The sequence below is a fragment of the Neolamprologus brichardi genome, chromosome 6, assembly GCF_056152115.1.
Source record: "Neolamprologus brichardi isolate AB-2024 chromosome 6, ASM5615211v1, whole genome shotgun sequence".
Lineage (NCBI taxonomy): Eukaryota > Metazoa > Chordata > Actinopteri > Cichliformes > Cichlidae > Neolamprologus > Neolamprologus brichardi.
The window spans coordinates 22,583,391-22,607,651 of record NC_142109.1 but is presented as its reverse complement, the minus strand read 5'-3'; the positions used below and the strand labels follow the sequence as shown (position 1 = coordinate 22,607,651).

Here is a 24,261-nt window from a genome sequence, read left to right as displayed (position 1 = left end):
TTTCAAACTTGTGATTTTACCCAGCAATGCTATTTGACACACATACACACACTTGATTTTTTTTTTTGCCACATACCTAGTAACGCATCATTTCCATTTCCTGAGTTTGAGACCTTTGCCCCCCAGACTCACACCTATAGCCACACAATCTTTTTGCATCAACATCTGAAGTGTCAGATCTCAAACATCCATACATCTAGAACTCAGAGCATATCATATGATGACTGTATGTCACACGGATGTTTCTACAATTATGACATATACAGTAATTACAATTACATAGTAACATGTTGTACATCTCACACAAAGTTTTTCCTAAAATAAATTGACCAACAATTATGCAGTTTTAGTGCAACTTATCTACTTCATCTAACACAGTGCAGTACGTGGATTGGGCTTAGGGGTAATTTTCACACTTCAGTAGACTGGAGACATTTACTGACCACTGTTTAGCTGTTTGTCACATACATTACAAGGAAGGCAAACTGTAATCTGTCACTTCTGTTTGGTAGACAGTAGCTGCGCGTGCTGTTTTTTTTGTAGTAATATCTGACATTCTTTTAGTTTTTACAGTGTGAGTCTAGAATTCTAAAAAGTTCCCAAACACTAAACCAAAAACTACAGTAAACAGTAGCACCCTATTAACAGCTTACATTATGTAACACGTATATGGATAAAAAGGTATTTGAAAGATTGTGTCAGGACAAAAGCAAGAGGGAGCGACAGCTGTCATCGTACCAGCTTTTCAATTATTTGAATATTTCAGTAGGTGACAGGTCATGTTTGTCAGCATTCTTGTGTGTATACTGTGTGTGTGTGTTTGTGTGTGTGTGTCAAAGAAGCAGTAAACGGTAGTGTCTATGAAGTAGAGCAACTGTTACAAAATCAAATCTGCTCCACTAAGTGATAGCTTTTTGAAGCCAAATTTCCAGATTGCCGAGTTTTTATTATGCCACATGACTGTTGATCCAAATACTCATCAGCTATGTGCTTTTGCTTGTTGCTGATCTCTCCACTGTCAGAGACAACATTGTACTCTGGAATTATTCCAGCTAGCACAGCAGGATATTCAAAAGGAATGAACACCATCAGGTTTAATCATAACCTGCAGTAAAAACAAATGTTGTCCTGTGACTATAAAAGCAGCCTACAGGTTATTTCATTAACTGCAAAAGTTGACACTAGTACTGCCAGTCAATGTGCCAGTCATTTCAGATTGATGGAGTAAACTCTAGTTTCGGAAGCAGCTCATCATGACTCAGAGGTGATTTCTATTCATTCGCAGGATTAGATGTTTAAAAGAGAGAAAGGTCATTGCCACTGCCACAACTACTAAAAGTGTCTCTGTGGGGTCACTTCATCACATCAGTTGATGATGCCAGCAAATGTATTAATTGGCAGAGGAAGTCCTTTGTTCATGTACTTGCTCAGTCCAGCATCTTTATCCTCTTCCAACTTGTATTTAGACCTCATTGTTTTCTGGACACAGTATCCTGGATCCACACAGGGCAAGACCTCGATGCTAAAACAAAAACATATTTAACATGGAGATCAGTTTGGACTGCGTGGAAACTAATTAGCTCCTGAACCAACTGCAGCTCTCTTTTACCAACTAGTACTGTTGTAGTTGTTAGCAATGTAGCATCACACATTTTTTTCCCTTTACCAATGAGACACCAAGCAAAATACACTGACAATACAACTTAGACTACACTCTTTTACCTCTGCACATTTCTGTAGGTCCTGGAATCATCTCCGTCCAGTGTAACAGTGAAAGAACGTCTCTCCAAAGTGCGAATTTTAATGTTGCTGGTTCGAAACTTTGGCGGCTCCTGCAAAATAATGTACTTTGTTAAAAAATATTTGCATATATATATATATATATATATATATGCTTGTGGTATCTGGTCAACTCACCACAGTGTTGTTTTTCGTCTTTACGGAGGTTTCGTTCATCATCAGTGTCAGACAGTTTAGATCTACGACATAAAGGATAAGAAAACACAGAACTTAAAAAAGTATTGACAAAACTATTGAAAGCATGACTCATTGAGAAAATTCTGCACCTTCTGCTTCATTGGAAGGAATGGCATTGATCCGAGCACCCGTCATCCTGACCGAAATCCCTTCATCGATGTCACGGCCACTTAATGTCACCTGCACTCATACAGAACCACGACACAAACAAGTGAGAATGAGTGGCTATGTATTCACACAAATGCATCAACACAAACTACAGAATCAGGAGTGGGAAATTTTTCAGCACATCTTCTGGTAACTGTTAAGAAGTTTGGCTAAACTAGCACTAATAGCAATCCAAGAAGGAAACAGGGGGTTCCCCTGAAAAAAAATGAAATTTACCTTTCTGTAATTCATTGAGACCATAGCTCCGCATACCTCCCCCGAGCTCTTCCTGTGTTTATCTCCTTGTTGGTTAGAGGAATGTGGTTAAACTTGACTGTGCACAATTACAGTAAAGCATAGAATACTGGGAAAAACACTTCCAAGAACAATTTACCTCTAACTGACGCAGCGATATGCCTGAATTCAGGGAAATCCATGTCCAGATGGGTAAGAAACACTTCCTCCACTGGCTCCTTCGTCATGATGTTGAATGAGATCTAATGGAAATGACACAACGTTTAAAAAATTTGTTTATATTTGAAAAAAGACACTGACAATGCTCACATGCATTGTGTTGAATAAATTTTGTTTTCACAGAAGAAAAGAAGAAAAAAAAAGACCACAAAGAAAATATGTAATGTTACCTTAACAAAGTAGATAGCGAAGTAGACCGGCTGCTGACCAGTACGGACATAATAGGAAATTATATCAGAGATGAAGGGCTCTTTTTGCCTCTCGTTGCTTGCTTGTTGCTATAGAAAACAAAAGACCTGTAAAATTAACCTGACTGCACAATGTTGTAACTGCATAGTCATTTTGATTGCTCATCAACTGTATCTGAAATAGATGTCACTAAATAGTCCACGAAAGGCAGGAAATGCAACAGCGCTTGTTAATTTTGGTACTATGATAAAGCTACTGTTCTTTAAGTTGACAGTTTCAGAGTTTGTGTTTCAGTTTGAACTCTTATGCACCACACGAACCCAAAGCTATGGCATATAAAACTTTATTTTACATATAAATTAAATCTAAGTATGAGGAAAAGAAAGAAGGCAATACTTTGCTAGAGTATACTGAAATGTTTCTACAACGAAGAAACTTCTTCGTTTTTCAAATGCGAAACTCGATTCAAACAATGAACTGTAACAGTAGTTTACATGCATGTATATCACTGTTCATTTTCCAGTTTCAGAAGACTTCTATTTCCTGTTTGAGTTTACAGATCAGTGTCAAGAAATCTTTGATGTAAGCTTACTTCACTTGTGGTTTCAGTGAAATCAACATATTTATTTTCCTCACAGTATGTTATGCAATGCAATTTCCTGTGCTTTACCTCAAGCACTCCAACACACACACTGCCACTGTCTACAGTAATTCTCCACTCTCATTTAGTTATACATTTTAAGTATCTAACAAAACCCTGCTTTTAAATATGTTTTATCGTACCATTTTAGCCAGGTTGGGAATCATTCTACCCAAGCTCTTGATGTTGCAGTTGTACCATGGGTCAACGTTGCTCAAATAGGAACCAAGAGTGCAGGAATCCCCCTTGGATTGTTGGTGGTTTTCCTACAAACAAGGAACATGGAAGTGAAACCATAAATACCTTAAATGTGGCTCATTACATCAAAGCACCAATCCACTACTGCAGAGAATAAACTAAACTTTGTGAATACAAAGTTTCACATACTGATCTTCTGGTTAAACAGAAGCCATTCGGTTTTGTTATCTTTTGAGGTTTGTTATTTACCAAATAATCAGTGGTGTGCTGAAAAGAGGAAGTTCCCTTACTTTGACTGGGGAGCTGGGACTCCTGGGACTGCAAACAGGGATGTAGTAAAACTGGAGGTCGACTTTCATTGTGAGAAAAAGCCTTCGTGCTTCCCTTTTTCTGCAGAAGCAAACCAGAGATTCATGAGGAGTTTAAAGTGTGTTGAGCATGATTGGATTTTAACATTTAGCCAGATACCTACAATAGAAAAAGTACTCTTGATTCATAGACCAGTAATAAAGTAAACTAAGTAACTGTGAACACAAATTGTAATTCAAGATTTGATGTAACAATTTTCCTCCTACTGTAGCTTCCTATTGCTGTTATGACATCATTTTATTTCATTTTTCAGTTAATGTACCTGCACAACTGTCACACAGTTAAAATATGTTCCCTAAAATAGAAAGAGCGGTCATTGTTATACTACAACAAACACATTTAACATTACACAGAAATACAGTTTGCTTATATCCTCTATTTGAACAATCTGAGCTTCTCATGCTTACTTTCATTTTTCTCTGTAAAAAGACATGCCAGGTACTGCGTACTTAATCTAGTGAGAAAAAAACGCAAACAAACACTGACCAGTAAAGTCATGAGAAAGAAAACCTATGTAGCTACATGTAGATTTAAACCACAAGAGACAGTTCCCAGCTGCATCTGTTTAGACACTGCTAAATTTGCTCTGTTGGTTTCTGTCTCGAAAGCGACTACAGTATAGCGTAATAAAGTAGCAGAAATCATAAATGAGGTGTCACAGTTTGCAGTAGCAAACAAATAAAAGCTATATATTTGGCCACATAAGAACCTAGAATACTAAAAGCGCCAAAGCAAAATTGGTCAATGCATCGTCATCAAAAACTGTATTCATTGTGTGATGTGAGTAGTCCCTCACCTGAAGAAGTAATAGGCTTTAGCTAGGCGGCCCAGCACCCTATCAGTCCCCATGATGACTATCCTGGCAGTAAGTTGTCTCTGCTGCTTGGAGAAGGGGTTGTGCATCACACTGCTTCCTGCTCTTCTCTGCAAAGTCATCCCTCTTCTTCCTCCCTTCCCTCCACTTCCTCCTGCTCCTGTGAGGCTTGCCTGGTCCTCCATATTTTCCTGTATCAGCACCATACTGTCTTTTATGCTTGGTTTCATTTTGATGCCTCCACGCCTCAACAGTTTTATTGAGTCTTGCTCACTGGAACAAGAAGGTATGAGCATTAAATCATTGTATGAACGCTTCCTACAGTATGCATGCTGTTGATGAGGACCTTTAAGTACAACTTTATTTCACATGACTTTGGGGGCAATTTACATGAAATACTGTGGCTCAAAAGCATGCTTTGGAAAACAGACCGCAGTTTTGCACTATGCTACAGTACAAAACCTGCATATTAAACCATGCAAACTACAATGAAACTTGTTATTATGATAAAATAGAAATGATTAGATTTACTTTTTGGATTGTTCCCATGGTCCAGTCATGTTGACGGCATCCAAAGATGGCAGTTGGGACGGCTCAGTGCTGGGCGGCAGGTCCCTTTCAATACCGCTGTCGTTGGACATAATGGAAAAGCGCGTCATGTCACATGGCATCATGTCAATGGGCGATTCACCCAACTCGGGGTCCTCCTGCTCTTCAATGATGGAGAACTGTTCTGACATGGAACTGGATCGAAGCCACTTGGCCAGCTCTCGCCCTGTCAACAGTTTGAACATTTGTTATGCACATGCAATACAGGTAATGTTACTCATGTAGATTCATATACACTGAGCCACAGTATGTGAGTCCTTTCAATAAATGTCACATCTGGTCTTACCGCATTACTTACTGACAGTTGTCATACTTTTGTCTACACAATCACATGACTACTTCAGATGCTGCTTTACATCACATCTTCAACAAACTAGTTTCCCAATTATGTGTGAATCTTTTGTTAGAGACTGTAAATGTAATTTTTTTCAGTAGGAGTACTTAGTTGTGCTCGGAGGAGTATTCTCTATTGTGCCAGACTGCAGTGTACACATTTAGTTTTAATTTAAAAATCATTTACAATTTCAATAAACGTACACTCGCTTCAGCTATAGTCACTCTGAGGGCTGATTCAGTTCAATATGGGCTTAAATGATGTTGTTGCATTAAGTGTGTTAATCTCTGATAAGTGAAATCAACGTTAATTAATGTTCAGTGTCAGACTGACTCTTGTAGTTTGACTTTACTGGTTTCAGGTATATTAAAAAGTGTTATTTGGTAACTGAATGAAATCATATCTGCACTAACTATTTACAAAAGCTTCTCTTTCTCAATAAACTTTGATTTGGACTGAATTTTTAGTTATTACTGTTGCGAGAAAGGACAAAAGGTAGATTCATGGAACAAAACAAAACTTGGCATCATGTTTCTAGTATCAAACAAGGAAGCAATTCAGCAAAGATATAAAAACATATTTTTTCCCCTTTTTTTTGGTCATTTAAGTTCTAAGTCAGATGATGGATTTTTTATTTTTGGTGTATCACCCAAGTCTCGGCCTAATTCATCTCAGCTTACTGTTTGCAACAACATCCTCTAGAATCCCGCCAGCATTAAGAGACACTCACAAATATCCAGATCCGCTGTCCACAGGTGGAAGCTCATCTCTGGGTTAGGAAGAGGGCAGTCACATAGTGGTCCACCAGACAATGGTTCTGCAACACACACAGCGGAAAGCAGAGAGAGGAAGAGACCAAAAAAGTCACAATGAATATTAAAAAAAGCACTCGCTAACTCTACAACTTCCTCTGTGTAAACACCCCTGTCTATCCTTCAGTGTTCCAGCTGTAATGAAGCCAGGGCAGATTCATCAGATAAACTGATGTGATAACAGCAGGGAAAAGAGTGTCATGAAAATGTATACACGGAAATACTAATAATACATACAGCTGACTTTACACATTGGCCATGGGGGAAACAGCTAAAAAGAAGGTCGTGTTTGATCTTAGCAACAGGCAATGAATCCAGGCCACATGGTTATATAAAACATGTCTATCAGAGAAAATGCTTGAAAATACACTGACTGGTTTACAGTTCACAGCTTGGTTAGACTGAGATTTAACCCTTTTTATGTTGAGATGCTTTGGACACACCAAATGAAGAGCTTCTGTCATACAGTTTGCAACAACATAATTTCTACACTCGTTCATTTTTGTTGATTCTCCTGCTATAATTACAACCCAACAAAGCCCTAGAAACTTGCAAAGGTCTACTTTTCCCAACCACAATACTTTTTTAAATGTGACACTGCAGGCATTTTTGATCTGAATGTAAAGAGTACTCACAGATTACTTTAGTAAAAAAAAAACAAGGGCATTAGCATTTCAATACTCCCCTGACTGCAAGCTGAAAAATGGAAGCCCTGAATGCCCAACAGGTCAGCAGATGCCATGCTTAAGATGGTTAAATAAGGGTAGTTAGGACTATAAAGACTATAAATTATGCATGTGCACCTTCTTTCTACTTCATGGAGACTGTAATGACTATGTTTTATCAATTAATATCAAGAGAGCAGGTACACCAGATGTTATCACTTCTTGATTTTTCATTTTCCATTTGGCTTCTGCCTCTTGATGTGACTGTGGTTCTTGAACTTCTTCCACTTTCTTTCATGTCTACCTAAACCTGTAAGTTCATGTATGACTCAGACAGACGATCCTTGCCCAACAGAAATGTGGTCTGGCACAGCTCTGCATTTGCTTTTCAGAGAAATCCTACCTGAGTCTGCATTGGCAAGAATCTCGTTGTACAGCTGGAGAAGACGGCTCCTCAGCACTCCCCCCTCCCCTCTGACGCCCTCCTCCAAGCTCTGCTCTAGCGACGCCAACACTTCCTGAAAATATGGCTCAACTTCTTGCCCCATGTCCTGTTGCAAAACAGACAAACAACTGGCTGAACACACATGCTCTCGAAAAAATAAACATATAGAGATGATGTATTCATAGCAAAGAGGTGAGAGGTCATAAATGTGCGTATGCCTGCCCCTGTGTGTGTTCTGCTGAGGTGCTATCTTAGGACCGGTGCCAGGAGACATTTCCACCATGCAGCTCAGAAACAACACCCCGTTATTCATGATGTTTGGTATGACTCTTACATGATTTTATATCCAGCTGTTATATAAGAGCTCCTTCTTGCCACCAACAGAAACATGATTCAAGCATGTCACTTGAACTAGGTCAGGCGCATGATTGCTTTGTGCACCCTTCATCATTGACTTGAGCCTCCCCACAAGTGTAATACATATTCACTAGGGGTGCAACAATACTCGTATCGATATTGAACCGTTCGATACAGTGCTTTCGGTTCAGTATGCATATGTATCGAATAATACAAAATTTTTAATTTATTTTATCAACTTTTCTTCTGACGGTGCTGTCTGTGTTGAGCGCTCAGTGGATCTGCGCTCGACAGTGCAGCCTAGGCGGAGTAGTCAAACGCAGATTCACTGAGCGCAGGGCAAGCTAGCGAGACAGAAGCTAAGCTCGTTGCAACATGGCAAATTGAACCTCCCCCACCCTCATTCAGATCTGGCCTTTGGAACTATTTTGATTTTCATGTGACGTATGACCTTGAAGGTAAGCGTGTCATGGACAAAAGTAAAACAGTATGTCGGATGTGCCACGCAATGCTCAATTACATGAGTGGGAACTACTGCGTTAGCTCAGTTTGCTCGTTAATGTGTTGACGCCGTCCAGCCCCACGCACGGGGCGATTCGCGGTAGCTCGTTAACGGAGATTTGCCGTGTTGTGGCGTTAACGTTATTTCAGATTAACGCTGACAGCACTAGTGGGAACACAACGATTATGACTGCACATTTACGCCGACATCATCCTAGTGCAAAGACAAGTGGAAGCAGACAAAAACAACAAGCAGCATGCTACAAACTTTAGCCGAGTCATTTAGACAGCCGTTAGCACAAGATTCTCCTTATGGGGACCTGATATGTTTAATATGCTGCTGAGAATATAGCCCAGAAGAAGCGTATAGTATAACTTTTATTTTGGAAAGAGCCATTTCTCTGTAATCATCATCATCATTTATTTATTTATATAGCACTTTAAAAACACACCTGGTAGACCAAAGTGCTGTACAATACTAATAATAAACTCTCTTTTCCAAAGATGAGAGATTTCTCGATCAGATAGATTTATTTTTTTTATTACTTTGTTGTTTCAGCAACATTAAATTTAAAAACTGTACTTTTGAGTTAAAATATATATTTATAATTTTAATAAATGACAAATTAAAAAGGCATGAACATTTTTTTGTATCGAAAAAATATCGAACCGTGACACCAAAGTATCGAACTGAACCGAACCGTGAATTTTGTGTATCGTTGCACCCCTAATATTCACGTATGATTTTTTTTCTTTTAAATTTCCTTATTAATAAAAAATACAGAATATCCTCTTCGTATGACTTACTATTATTAAAAATAAATAATTAAATGGCTTTCTACAGAACCTGTTAAACTCAGCAGTGCTTCCTCAATGCTTTCGCTAGATTGTCATCTTTTCTGCAGTATGTTTACCCAAACATCCGATCTTACTTCCACCAATCACTGACTAATTTCAACTGTAATTCTCAGATAATTTATTCTGCATGAGTTGGGAGAGGCACCAGGATGTGTTCACACTGTGCGAGTCATATTTGGCCTAGATGGTGAAGTTCAAATGAAACAGTGACTTCTATACCAGGTCTAATTAAAAACAAACAAACAAACAAACAAGTGAGGCATATAGAAAATGTCCACATTTAACTTTACACTGCTACAAAACATAACTCCAATAATAAGAACAAGTGTACTGACCTTGAGGGCTTGAGCGAGTTTTGGCCCATGGCACTGCTCATCTCCTAAAGCAGCCTGTATAGAGTGTTGTACCACACTGCGCATGTGATCTAGAGGATTTAGAAATTGACCTGAAGATGTAGCTGATACCTCAAAATCCCCCGACACAACTGTTACCAAGGACTCAGAGAAGACCTCTGGTTCAGCTAAAACAAACACCCTGCAGATATTAAAAAAAAGACTTAAAGACTGAACAAAGAAAACAGCTGAGGAAATGTAAAAATTCAGTTCTAAAAGGGTTTAACTCAATCAACAAGTACATTATTTAGAGTTAACTCACCTCTCTTGGAAGGGATAGTGCACGGTTTTTAATCTCTGCTCAGCTATGACCATCCTCTGGTACATTAGACCTGTAGATTAAAGCAGCATTAAATGGTACTATATGGTTGCAATAATCATGAAAGAGACAGGTATAAATGTCCGTTGATCTTAAGTCCAATGGAAGTGAGTTCCACAATCTTAAAGGCACAATCTCTTTTGACCCTGATCTGCCTCAGCAACTGTTTAAACATGTTGTTCTAACATATACAAGCTTCTTACCCCATATTTTAAATTCAATCACTATGTCAAGGTCAGAAATAATACCTGGAATGAAGCGTTCAGTTTTTATCTGTCTTGTGTAGCTAAGGCCCACAGTGCAATAAGGGTGAGGAAACGTCAGCAGCCTCTTACAGAAGTCGTAAACCCGCTTGTAGAGTTCATCTGGAATATATGCTGTCTGGAATGTCACCATTAAGGACAAACACACACACACACACACAAGGTTTACAATACAAGTAGAAGTCACAACTACAACTTTTCTTTTATGCTTATGAATATGTGTTGTGTTGTTAAGTCAATTTGTTCTAGGAATTAAAACGCAAAATTCTCAAAATTCTTCTATTAGGTGCTACGGACATTACCATAGTGAAACACACCACTTTACATGCTTTAAAAGCAATGCGTGGTTTTATTTTATTTTTGCAGTCCAGTAAACCACTGTATAAATATTGAAAAGAATAACCACACATATATCAATTAAATGTATTTAGCTAGCTATATTCACGTTAACAAAACCAAGCCTAGAATGCAAACAGACCACAAGAAATAAGTGAATTAACAGAAACAAACAGCTCTTGGGTACCTTTTCACAGAGTACTAATGTGGCAGACAAACCATACCTGGTAAATGGCATACATCAGTGTGTGGAGCAATGGGATGATGCATTTGCGAGAGTCCCATCTCTCTGCCTGCAGAGATAACACATCATATGACAGGGTGCACATATTTCAATAAAATAATCTAATTTCAGTTTCTATGAATCCCAGATAACTGCAGTTTCCTTTGTGTGAAAAGGGAAGCAATTTTTTTTCAAAACCTCCAGTGTTTGCTGTCAGCATTTGTTGGTTTATGGTGATGTTTTCCTTTAAAATTGTAATTTAAGAGTGTCAACGGTAGCGCTTCAGAGATTTAGAGATCAAGTACCTTTTCCAGCTCCTTTATCAGTAACCACACCAGAGACAAGCTACTTGCAGGATTCTTTTGAACCTTCTTATGAAGCGTCCATCTCAGCATCCCTGCACACACATGCACAAACACACACATGCACGCACAAGCTTTTAACACAGAAAACTAACCACACAAGGTGTCAAATTTTTCTCCATACCAGTGCAAATCCAAAAGATGTTGATGACTACCAACAGAATGAGTCATAGTTTTGCTGACATGGCTAAACATTCCACACAGTGCTTACTACTAATACTTACTGGCTTCACTAAATATCTACTCTGAGTGGAAAAATTTACAAAAAGGAACAGACTTGGTCACAGTAAAAATAATCACATGATGTGGCTCATAGGCAATCTTATACATGAGAACGGACTCAGCTGTAAACACAGACAAACACTATCACATCTTTTACATCTGATATTATTTTGATAAGGCGATTGGCGATTGAGATTTTTTTCTGGTTTGTTTTTACCTTTGTTGAAACAGTCAGATTGGTGCAGCTGGTCTGTTTCTCTGGGCAGCACAGCCTGGATGCTCCGGTAGAGCTCTGGCTCTGGAACTGTAGGGGAGCCGTCAGCTGATAATAAAAGTTGAGACACTGGGAGTTTAAGTCTGAATGATTCTGTTTTAAATTTGCATAACTGAGCTTTGTGTATAGTTATTTGAGTGGGTGATCTGTACCTGTAGACTCCATACTACACATGTTGTTTGAGCTATCCCATAGGGCCATGTTGGTCAGGTCTCACACACATCATGTGTCCATCAGCTGTAGACAGGAAATAGACATGGAAAGTGAGCGTCACTTATGTTCTGTCATGTCTGCGTACAAACACTAAGTGGACAGACAGCCTTTCACTCTGCCTGTCTAATGGCGAATGACCCTTGTTTTAATACCAGCACTATATGTGTTTTCAGACAGTGACAATACATCTCTATTTCAATGTATCTTCAGAAGAGACATGTTTTGCATTTGTGTAAGGTAAGTGTTCAGAGTCTACCTACGTGAACACCTACACACACACTCACACACCTCACACCACATACTGAAGGTTAACAGATAAAATAATTAGAACTGGTTCCACACGAACAACCTAAAAGCATTAAATGTGTCTATAATTAATACAGCCTACTTCCCGTGCTTAAGTTACTTACTTTGTAGAAAGTCCCACACAGGTTTATGAGTCATCTGTAAATCTCCCGTAATACAAATTCATTGTGATATTTGCCCAGGTCTGAGAACTAACCACCCATTGTGGCCATGGTTAGTTTAGTTTCAGATCCTTCATGTTCATGATAAATGGTATATGAGATCAGGAAGACACCCTGTTTTTCAAGGAACTGTTGCAGTTATGGAGAAAGCTTGTTATAAATATTTGCTCTCTTCACTACTCAGAAAAATGCTGAATAATATAACTGCAGCAGAGAAGGAGCGAAAGACGGGAGCATAACATACCAAGACTCACAGAAATAAAAATATGACACAACTAAGTGTTTTCACTTAGAAACTATAGTAGATATCCTCTTAGTATCTAACAAATAAAAACAAAATCTCAAAAGCTATATTCTTAGTATCATACACGATGGCACTATAACCAAAAAGCATCCAAATCCATTTCTAACACACAAAGCAAAATAGAGATAATATAACATAAACTTACCCTGTTCCATATAGGGACAGGCAAATATATCGCCCAAGTCTGCTATATTCACGCACTACACAGGCTGTACTGACATGTAAGTCACAGGAGTCAAAGAGACTGAAAGCGAGCGAGACCGTGAATCACACGCAAGTGAGGACAGCGATTCATTTCTGAATGTATTTCCTTTTGTATGAGGCTAAGAGTTGTGGGCACGAGCTCAGTTACTTTTGGTTACGAAGAAGGGAGGTGTGTGGAGGGGTGTGTGGGGGGGTGTCTGTGCAGGTTTCTGAACTGAACGTATTTGGATTTGTTTCTATTTTTAGACTTCTTACTCATACCTTGGTTTCTCGCGTTTATAAACTTTTACACCTGCCACTTATTCTTCCATCTCTAAGTTTACCCATTTGACCATTTCCCTCTCTTTCTCTCTAACACACACACAGACAGACAAACTAACACACACACACACACAGACACACAGACTAACACACACACACACACACACACACACACACACACACACACTGATTCAGGTCATTCCACTGAATGGGTCTGTACAATGAAAGGACTTAGTATGATGGATTTAGCCCTGATCCCTCTAAGAAAAGCAGCGTGTTCAAAAACAGTGTTAACAGCGCTGCCTCAGCAGTTCAACGCTGCCTGCTTGACCACAAGTTTCCGGTTGCCTCTACCATGATCACTCTCTTTCTTACTGTCTTTCATTCCCCCTTCTCTCTCTCACTCATTTTTTCTCTTCATAGATCTTCAGCTGTGCAGCTGGCCCCTTTAATACACAGGAGGGCTCAAGATATTATCTTCATTTTTGTGTTTCTCTAAGGTATAAACAAATGCAGACACAAAACTAGCCATGCATGCACATAAACATGCATCGTAAATGCATACATTGGCTCTCACTGACACACGGTTGCAAGTGTAGACTCTATGTTGGCTTTTTCAAGTGAAACCATTAATGCAGTACAGGAGCTGACACATACGTAGCACTTCCTTTCTGTCAAATGAGTGGGCAGACAATGCTCTATATTTAGAGAGAGAGAGAGAAGAGAAAGAGAGAAGTAACTTCAACTCAGAAATAACTTAAAAATAGATGTACCCTATCATTGAGAGCATTTCTAAATATGCAGTTTGGAAATCCCAGTCTGCAATAAATGACCTGCAAAAGGTGAGACGGTGGACTTGTAACTGCGTTACATTGAAATGAAAAAAATGTTCATGATCAAGGCATCGAACTTTAAGTTGTCTTATGTAGTCCTACCAATATCCATTACAATATCCATATATGGTATGTAATAAATATAAAGGTTTGTTTACACCTCCTAAAAAACACACTTGTTATTACTGTACCAACACTTGGACGTTCAGGTTTCTTCCAAACTATTTTGTATCAAGTGTTCGTTTGCAATCCTCATGCAGCAATATGTCATTTTTTTGACAAAAATATATATGCACAAAAATAATACAATGCTAAAATTTACAACTGCAGACATACACCAGCAAATAGCCAATATTTATTTAAAATGCATAAAATCACAAGATTAAGTCAAGTTAAATTTACCTAACATAAATATGATCGTGTGATTTATTACACTCATACTTTTTAGCTGAAACAGAAACAAAGACAGGTAATAAACAAGTAACTACATGCACAAATACTATTCCACTGTAACAACTCACACATACTGTGCCATCGACTTACCACTACCACGGTGCACCTTACAACAAAAAAGCCCTTTTTTCATTAAAGTAGATCACATGATTGTTTGGTAGAGATTACCACATTCCTACTGTTTGCATAGCTGCTCTGACATTTTCATAGTCTGAAACTTTCATGTATTTAAATTCAGGACTGCCTGTGAATATAGCTAAGTTTGAGTTTATTGTACTAGTGTTGCAAGTTTTGAAGTTTGGGGTTAAAGCATTAATTTCTTTACTATTCCAATAGCATCTTCTTGTGACAAAGTTGAGTCTTTGATTTAGGAATGAATGAGATTTTTTTTATTAATAAAACCAAAAGCTTTGAAATAAACTTAATTACATTTAATTTGAATTTAATTAGATTTCATTAAATTAAAGTGTTCCCAAAGATAAAAAAGGTATGCCTTCAGGCTAGATTTGCAAACACTGATGCATAAATCTGATGCCTGAGGTGACTTGGTACAACGGCAGCAAAAGCATGACTCCCTTTTGATAACTGTAATGAGTTGCTGTTTTGCAATCCTATATCTTAGTTCCTATTTTAATTTTTTTTTGGTGGTGGTGGTGGTGGGCGGGTTATTATACTGTTTTTTAAGTAGTGGTTCCTGTCGAGCTTTTATTTTTTGGATGATTTTTAAGATACTCTACTGTTCTAGTGTTAATTTTGAATTCTTGGTTTTTCAGCTTGAGGTCCTACTTTGAGTTTGTTATTTGTGAGTTTAGTTCCTTCATTGTTTCCCTGTGTGCTCCTCCCTCTGTCTTGTTTTTCTGTTTTCCGTCACGAATTATTCCATTCATGTGTGACTTTCTTGTTTCTTCCTTATTACAGTTATTGTTGTCCATTCCCCGTTTTATTCTGATAACTAGTTTTCTCAATTTTTGCTTTGTTTTTTTTTTACTTCATTTCTCTTGACTGACTTCATTGTTTTTAACTGTGTCTCATTCCCATTCATTTTGTCATTACCAAAGCCCAAGGTCTATAAACAGTCCTGTTTTCAGCTTAGTTCCAACTTCACATGTTGTACTTCCTGTGTTTTTGCTGCGTTGTTCTGGATATATTATCACCATGTCCACAATAAAGCACATTCTGGCCCTGCCAATTTCACTGAAACCTTACAAATAATGCTAATAATTTAAAAAAAAAAAAAAAGTAGGTCAATATACAGGTCCCATCCTGTCACTTACCTTTTGGCCTCATGCCAGCGACACAAATTTCCCCATGAGTGTTGACAATTTACGGTTAATGCCATTCAGTTCCTGATTACATTACAGTACACAACTGTCTACACCTTTCTTGTACAAGCAGTCATTGGCAAGCGTTGCAGTGGTCAGCTGAAGCCTCCGACGGTGCTACCTAACAGAAAACAGGAGCGCTCATTTCTGTTGAGGCACACTGCAGACATCTCAGAAAACAGGAAGGGCCTGACAGCACTGTGTGGAAGTGTGCTCATAGAGCAAGAGAAAGGTGGTGTTTAGATGCATGCAGGGGAGGTGAGGCTATATGTGTGTCTGCTTGATTGGAAATCCCCAACCTAGGATAGCTTAGGGTCTTTTGACAGACACAGGTTTAATCGTCTCTCACATCAGAGTTGGACAGAGTGCAACAGTACGTATCTGCACAATTTTACCCACGAGTAGACAACAAGTAATACCTGAAAAACAAGTGTGGAGTGACATCTTTTGGACTCGTTCACATAAATATTAATGCGTGTGGTACAGTGAGTTATCACTTACAGTAAAAAGCATAAACAAGTTCCTGGACTTCTTTTTTCTTTTCAGGAAAAAAAGACATAATGTAAAGTCCCACTGAAGTCAATTAAGAAAAATAAAGTAAAACCCAAAGCAAAAATTGAGAAAACTAGTTATCAGAATAACACAGGAAATGGACAACAATACAACCCAGAATAGACACTGATTGTCTGTTACTTTAACAGTCCTCTCTTCAATAACCAACAGTTTGTCATCTGTGATTACGACAAAGCAAAGGTAACTGAACACTGCTATAATTTTTCAGAAACACACCTGCACAAGTAAAAGCTGCAAAGATATTTCAAAAACAGACATGTAATCTTGCATGAGCAACAAGGGATATCAATCAAATTGATTTCCTGCATCAACATAATGGACAATATGCGGAAGTCCTTTTGGGTGCTTGAATGTGCACATGTTTGTGTGTAAACTTGCCCAACAAGGAATTATCTCCTCCTTAGGGGAGATACAAATATTTGCAACAAAACTTTTAGGTTTTTAGTTTCAGATCGGAGGAGCTGGTTAAGTTAAGTTAAAGGTTTACATGCACCAGGTATGCCTCTTTGTGTAGTATGCTAGATCCATCAGGCAACAGGAAGCTGGACAAAACAAGACAGAGAGAAGTTTCCCTTAAAAGTCTGCATGTGAGAGTTTGTGTGTGTGTGTCTGGTAAGGCCTTGCCTGTAAGAAGTGGGTCAGTTGGACCACTAGGGTTCATGTGAGGATATGGCGTTTAGCTTAGATTAGGTAACACGCAAGAACAAGAGTTTTGCAAAAAATTGTATATTTAACCCAAATGATGATGAAAGCTAACACTTACTTGTGTGTAGTCACCCATGAACAAATACATCATGCCACGCACAAAGCACTTAAAACATAACTTGTACTGGCTGATATACACAAATTCAGTATTTGCAAACTAGGAACTTTTTGTGCAAAACCCTTAAGGTTACAAGTTTAGCTACACACATTCATAACACTAACTACACTTTTCCTCAAACATTGCTCATCTGAAAATACTCATCTGAAAAATTATTGTTACATTTGTTACATAAGTACTTTGGAACAGTGTTCGCATTCAGTCATACATCTAAATTCATTCAGCTCAATGATAGACACCTCTGAACACAGACAGCATTGTAAGACCAGTACAGCTGTGACCTCAGACAGAAGGCCTGCGGATAACCGGAGCACTGTAGAGAAGTATGAATGATTTATGTTTTTGGTCTTAATGAATAGTAAGTTATTTTTATAGACAGCTAAATCAGCTATTCAATCTTCACATGCAGTTCTGCCATGCTTGTTTGTAAAGACATTTTTAGAAAGAAGCAGCGAATAGGTTTCACATATTTTGTTTGCTTATATAGCCACAAATCAGCTGATTCCCTTACATGGCAACCGAGAAAATAGTCTGGCTGGGTTTCCTAATACTTTACAATCCTGTCCGTCAAACAGATGAGATGGTATCCCTGCTATCAGTCTATCTGTTTAATCAAGTGCAATGTCTCTCATACACACATGGCTAAAGACTGATTGAAATATAATAAGAAAATAAATTTTATTCATTGACTGACATAAATGTTTGAGGTATGTGCTAGCAGTGCACTTATTAAAGTATATAGCCTATAGGGACTTTAACTCACATTCATGTTTTGATATATATTTTTTCAATTCAAGTAGTTGTTCTTGCAGTAGTCAGTAATATTACTGCAAAGGTCTCAACAACAAACATTGTTCGTTTGCTGCCCAAGATCACCAGACTAACCTCATATCAGATCTTATTCAGCCACAGTGGGCAAAAATGGGCGACAGTGAATCACAGCAGTAAACTTTGAAAAAGTAAAAAATCTTTCGGGGTAAAGTGACCCGCTGCTACCGCCACAGGATGTGCCAAGTGTGTCACATAAAGAAAAACAGCAGCACAAATAGATCTTCACACATTTGGCTACGATGGAGCCACTACTTTCCAAGGAACCCACAGTTGCACAACTGTGCCAAGAAGTATTGCCATTTATTTTTATGTCCCTTAAAACAAACAAAAGGGTAGTGTCTCAAAGTGAGGCCAGTCTGCGGCCGTCTGTTTTTTGGCATCTGCTACATGTGGAACTAAGTGTGTTTTATAATCACTTTCTGCAAGGTTGTGATTTTGAATGTTGTGTTTGGGAAAATTCAGCGGTTGTGTGGGCTAACACTGGTCCAAAGCTGTATCTGAAAACTATAAAGTGACAAAAAAAACTTTAGAAGTTTCAAAACAGAGCTTTCTCAGTAAAGTTAGCTATCTGAAAATTTACTCTATGAAAAAAACAAGCGTCATCACACACTTGTAGTGCAAAGCGGCACCCTAAAACGCAATGTTTTGTCCAAAAGCGTAACTGGTAGAGATAGTTCGCTTATGATAAGGAAAGCCACAAATGCTCAAACGTGTGAAGCTGTTATTACGAAAGCAGCTGCCATTTTGACCAACTTGTTTTGATTCATTTTAAAGTAAAGTAAAGATTAGGATTTATTTTATTTCCTATTTTCTCTCATATATCTCATATCTCTTATATATCTTTTATTTTTCCAACCTGCTTTAAAAATACACTTTTGTTAATATGTTTATTCAGTTTTCTCAATTTTCTTTTTTATATAACGAGTGATATAGAGTGCACTGTGGTTTGTAGGATGGTATACGACATATGGAAAATACATTATTTCAAGTAACTGGTAGTGGGAAGTCACGCCGTCTGACTATGCCGCAAATTCTTAAATAAGCCGTAGAAGTTAACACAGCCTGAAGATATGTTGGAGGATGTTCTTCCAACTAAATTTAACAGCAGCTATTAAAAGGTTTATTAAGTTGTTTGTGACCCACAGCACCTGAAACTACCCAAGTCCTTCCTGCCATGTCTTTAGGTTATGTGTCAAACCAACATGACTGAGCCTAATTTTGCAAACAGCAAGCCAAATGTATTATATATTTAATTTATTGTATTTTATAATATATTTGTTCCAGAAGAGAGTTCTACATTGTCAAACATTTTTTGTTATTTATTCATTTTACTTTTGCTCCCCACATCACGAAGCTATGACATCACAACATGATCGATCAGTTTCAGTGTTGATCCTGGAACAACAATAATTATGATGATGCAGGAACAATCTTGACCCATCTTGACACAATTAAGACATTTTCTGTAGCCCGTAGCCGCAAACTAAAGTATTTCCTTGAGCACTTTTTTTCCTCCCAAGAATTCTTCTCTGTCTTCAGCATTCCAACCAAACACTTCCCAGCAGAACACAAATGTAATGCATTGTCTCTAGCGCTATCAGTGCCCTCATGCGGGCCAGCATTCTCATCTTTAGTTTTTGATCTACTAAACAAAATTAGAGATTATTTTAGAGATTATTGTTAGGATGCCTTTAAGATACATCTTCAAAAATTCTCCCAAATGTTGCCCTTAAGTGGTTGACATTTATGAACTAAGAATCCTTTGTGGAGAAACGCCACTACATCAGCACATGATGCTGACCCTGTTTTTATTTCATGGCTTACAGCATGAGCATTATGTAGTTAATTATGTAATTAATTGGTTATTATCGTTATTTTGAACACATTAATAATTAATTACACAATAAGCATATTGGGTAAAGTGTATAATTAATGATTATTATTATCCTTATTAATAGAACTTTTATAGGCAAGTTCTATTAAAGTCTATATTTAATGATTAATCATCCTTAAATTAAATAGGTAAGTTCTGTTCCACTGCTGACACGAGACAGTTTAAATGCTGTCCTGTGTCTCATGGTGCACCTGTTCTGGTCATCCTCTCAACACTCCAGAACATGTTTCTTGGCTACATTATCTCACTGCAGGCATTTGACTCACCCCAGAAACTGTTTATGAGTGGCCGCAGCATTGATAAGGTTATCTTTATGATGAACTAAGTGCGACTAATTTTCCTTATTCTGTGTATTTATATTATGATCATTTGTTGTTCATTCCCGCTATTGCAAGATACTCATGAGTTCCCCTTGAACACCGTCCAAACCAAAACCGCGTCAATGAGGTAATAGCCTAAATATTTTAAGCAGTGAAGTCACCCATCCTTCATCTCTCAGTGAAAAACCTCACCCAGTAGCTGACATCAGTAGTCTGATTTTAAGTAACATTACATTTCTTTTTGCTTCACTAGATATTGTTGCACATTTGCTTGGCCAGTGATCACGATTCACAGACAGCCTAAAAAGAGACAATCATCCATTTTTTCCCCTCAAAATAGCTGCTGATTCACTACCCACAAATGACCATCTGCTTTCTTCAACTACAACTAACCATCATTCCACTTAACCCCAAAGTGGTGCCAGGAAGCTCAGATCTAAAACAAGGAAGCTGGAGGAAATGCCGGCTTACTTTTAGACTCAAACAGACACAACAGAGAGCCGGGGCTTCAATCAGATCAGGCACTGTTATCAAAATCTTGCTGATCTTGAAATAAACCGCCGCCCCCCTGTCTTCCCGTGTCACAAGCCAGGATGTGGGGAGGTTTTTGAACAGGCTATCTTGCACGTAAGAGACTATTCAGAAAATATAGTCGGATTAGAAAAACAACAACACACAGCGCGAGAGAGACCGGGCACTGCAGCTGTCATGAGCAATAGCTACAGAATTTCTTGTCAAATATTTCTGCCTGGAGCTCTACTTTAAAACCACTGACATATCTTATCTCCATATATCACAGTAAGTGTATACTGCTGACAAAATTGTGTACCAGTGTACAAACACAAACAATGTTAAGGCAAAAAAAGAAAGAAAAAAGAAAGAAAAAAAAGAAAAGAAAAAAGCCAACATAAACAAAAAATCATATCTCAAACTTAGCGGCCAATCTCTGAAGTAAAACAACAGCATAAACAATATAAATACGCAGGCTATTTACAGTTTCAGCTTAAACTTAAACTGAATGCACAACTGCATGCAAATTATTTTTCATCACTTTCAGTATGTTAGCTACAATTTAACAGTCGTCGACACAAACTTTTGCGCGAGTGAGCAGCGGGTTATGTAAACTAAAAATGTCAGCAGTTGGTGAAACGAAGATATTCTAGCTTTTAGGGAAACTTACCTAAAGTTGAGCTAATGCAGGAAGCTTCATTCGCTCTTCTTAAATTACTGTACTATTTCTGCGTCTTTGTCGCTTCACTCCAGTCATCTGTCTGACAGCAGAACAATCTGCTGACCACGCCCACTGCCCGGAAACCAATCAGAGCGCTTAACCAGAAATGATCATCTAAGCACGAGCCTTCGATAGAAGTCACAGATCATAATTGGTGTTTGTGGCAGTAAAGCCATTTTAAACTGTTTAATGCTGACTTTACATGCATGTCTCTATATAAAGATATATGTGTGAAAGTGCATATCTTTTCTTACAGATGACCGCACGGGTGTCGCTGCATTTCAGAGGGTATTCATTTTAACCTCAGACGTGGCATGCAGTATAAAATTAATCACTTACAGTTTCAGAGCAGTCCAACGTTGCTCTGTTCATTCACTGTTCATTCATGTTGTAAACGTAGCCTATAAATTGAGTCGACTTACTCTGCAGACATATACATATTTTAATGATCTCTGAATTGAAGATGTTTCATAGATAGACAAATATAATTTACAGAAAGAAATATCACACTTTCATCAGAGGACACATGTAGATGGAGGGCACTGGTGTCATGCATTTATCTGACATTTAAACAAAAAAAAGTACCTAATTTAACCGCCTGCTCGCTCGATTGTCATGTCATTTAATTATACCAATCTGCAGTGCTTCAATTTCAGTGTCAGTCAAGTCATCAGGATATTATCCCTTTACACTAACAAAACAATAACATTTTAATTGCACAGATTACTGAGTGTAAAGTGCAATGAATCAGTTCCTTTTCATGCAGGAAGTGTACATCCAAATCTATTTTTAAACACCTTTTCCCCTACTGGTGTCCTTATTTAAAAACAAAATCAAAAACATTTCGTTTATAAAATATATTACAGTAATTACAAAGACACTTTATTCCAAGTACACTGTACTTCAAGTGAAGTCAAATAAAAAAGTCACTGGGGCCCTCTGCTGGTCATACTTATAATTTCAGTTAAAACAGTACAGTGTAACTCCTTAGGAGAAATGTTATAACTGTGTATAACAGGCATAAAAATGATGATGTGATTTTCAAGTTATAGTACACGGCAGAATATTTACAAAAATAATATTTACATATTCTCTAATAGTGTGCATTCTCAGATATTGTCACCTAATCTGATTATAACCCCCAATAGACACATCCACATGGATTTCCAGAGAGAAAAGTTGGTAAACTTTGACTCCAATATACCACAGTCTTAACATCTCCCTCACCAGGAGCCTGGTAGCACAGCATATGGTGTTGCTAGTTTGTGTTCCTTTTCACCCAAGACTCTCTAGATTCACCCTGTTTACCCAGAGGATATTTTAATGTGACTGTGGGTGGAGTCATGTTTGTCTGTCAGTGCAGAAAGAGGAAGTGAAACTTGATGAATGAAACCCAAAGTGTTCCCTAATTACACAGAATGACTGCTGTGTACAAAGAAAACAACACACAATCAACTCGGTCTCTTGGTTGCCTGGGTCTTCTGGTACGTGTAAATATATATAAAAAATAACATAAAATAAAATAAAATAAAATAAAATAATCAGGTGACTTTTGTTACTATCCCTGTTTTTATGTTTCCAAATGTTACACCCCACTGCAGGTCGAAGGCACCATCATGTGAATCTGTCCAAGTAAAAATTAGCAAAAATATTAAAATATCCTCTTTAGTTAGTCTCTAATTTCACAGAATATGCACAAAAGTGCAGAGCATCTTTCCCAGATCAGTGGTCCGCAGTTTCAGGGAAGAGCCCCACTAAAAGTGACTATGGGCAGGCAGAGGAGGGAGCAGAAGGTCGGGTGGAGTGGCTGGATTTGAGCAGAGGCCTGGAATTTTCGTAGCCTCCAGTCAGTGGAGCTGTCAGGTTTGTAGCACACTGATATTTCACACCTGGATGACAAAGAAGGAGATATATGTTTAGAGAAAAACAAACATTTGCAAGGACTGTTTACTGTAAGTGGGTTTTGCCATTTCTGTGTACGTTTCCTGAGAGGAAAGAGGGGCATGGTGACGCAGCTGAGCGAGAAACTGCTCCGAGAACAAAACAAGGGCTAAAATCTACTTTGTATGTTTTTGTGATTCTAAATTTTTTTTTTCTGACAAATGTTTCTACTAACACCCCCCCCCCAAAAAAAAAGCAAAAAAAAAGCTGTGTCTTAACGTATGATTGCGTTACCATGTAGACCATGTAGATATGAAACAACCTGTTTCAATTAGCTACCATCACATATAGCTTCTTTCCGGTTTCTTTTAATTTGGGTGCACGTGTTTATTTTCATTCCAAACCTGGTGACACTCTGTAGTATCTTCTTCTCATCCTGGTCCAGGCACACAGCAAAAGTTGTGTTTTCAACACCGCTGACCTGCACCTTGTCCACCTTCACCTCAGTCACAGTCAGCTGCTGCAAAGGTGATAAGCGGAGCAAATTGTCACGAATAGACATTTTACCAAAAACCAACAAGACTTCACGAAAAGGAATCATTTTTAAACAACACGCACGACTTTCACACCTCGACCGAGCTGCATTGAAAATAACTCAAATGGGTTCAATCATTTAGTCAGGTCTACATTTTGCTGATGAGGTTAAAAACTCTTATAAATAAATGCTCCAAACCCAAACTAGGTTAACACACCAGCATACAGTGCTGCAAAACAATACTACTGCCAAAGCGCATACCAGCAAAAGAAATGTGTTCTTGTTTGTGTGTTGTGGCTTTCTGTTCCATCACGGTGTCAGACAGTAAACGGTTCC

General features: G+C 38.2%; 2 protein-coding genes across 2 annotated transcripts in view; both read right to left on the bottom strand.

The window, feature by feature from the left end:
- Positions 1–18: 18 nt before the first annotated feature.
- pik3r6 (phosphoinositide-3-kinase regulatory subunit 6) lies at positions 19–21,547 on the bottom strand. The gene is made up of 21 exons (XM_006787468.2): positions 21,459–21,547; positions 11,933–12,017; positions 11,724–11,828; positions 11,228–11,319; positions 10,924–10,992; positions 10,349–10,481; positions 10,044–10,113; positions 9,725–9,923; positions 7,632–7,779; positions 6,482–6,568; positions 5,340–5,583; positions 4,791–5,081; positions 3,916–4,015; positions 3,571–3,693; positions 2,769–2,876; positions 2,519–2,621; positions 2,362–2,426; positions 2,067–2,157; positions 1,918–1,979; positions 1,723–1,832; positions 19–1,522 (listed from the first exon to the last, which is right to left on the bottom strand). Exons 2-21 carry the CDS (start codon positions 11,979–11,981, stop codon positions 1,366–1,368), a joined length of 2,406 nt encoding a protein of 801 aa, XP_006787531.1. The 5' UTR covers positions 11,982–12,017; positions 21,459–21,547; the 3' UTR covers positions 19–1,365.
- Positions 21,548–21,982: 435 nt separating this feature from the next.
- Positions 21,983–24,261, bottom strand: part of pik3r5 (phosphoinositide-3-kinase, regulatory subunit 5) — a 29,729-nt gene continuing 27,450 nt past the window's right edge. Inside the window, exons 17-18 of the mRNA XM_087842553.1 lie at positions 23,795–23,910; positions 21,983–23,398 (exon numbers count right to left, since the gene is read on the bottom strand). Coding sequence (XP_087698679.1) covers positions 23,248–23,398; positions 23,795–23,910 — 267 coding nt within the window. The 3' untranslated portion in view covers positions 21,983–23,247. The remainder of the gene's footprint in view (positions 23,399–23,794; positions 23,911–24,261) is intronic.

Excerpts from the sequence above, each read along its gene's own strand:
- pik3r6 (XM_006787468.2), bottom strand. The coding sequence starts at position 11,981 with ATGGCCCTATGGGATAGCTCAAACAACATGTGTAGTATGGAGTCTACA. Across the intron at positions 11,829-11,932 it reads GTGTAGTATGGAGTCTACAG|CTGACGGCTCCCCTACAGTT; the intron begins GTACAGATCACC and ends TTTTATTATCAG. Across the intron at positions 10,993-11,227 it reads TGATAAAGGAGCTGGAAAAG|GCAGAGAGATGGGACTCTCG; the intron begins GTACTTGATCTC and ends TTATCTCTGCAG.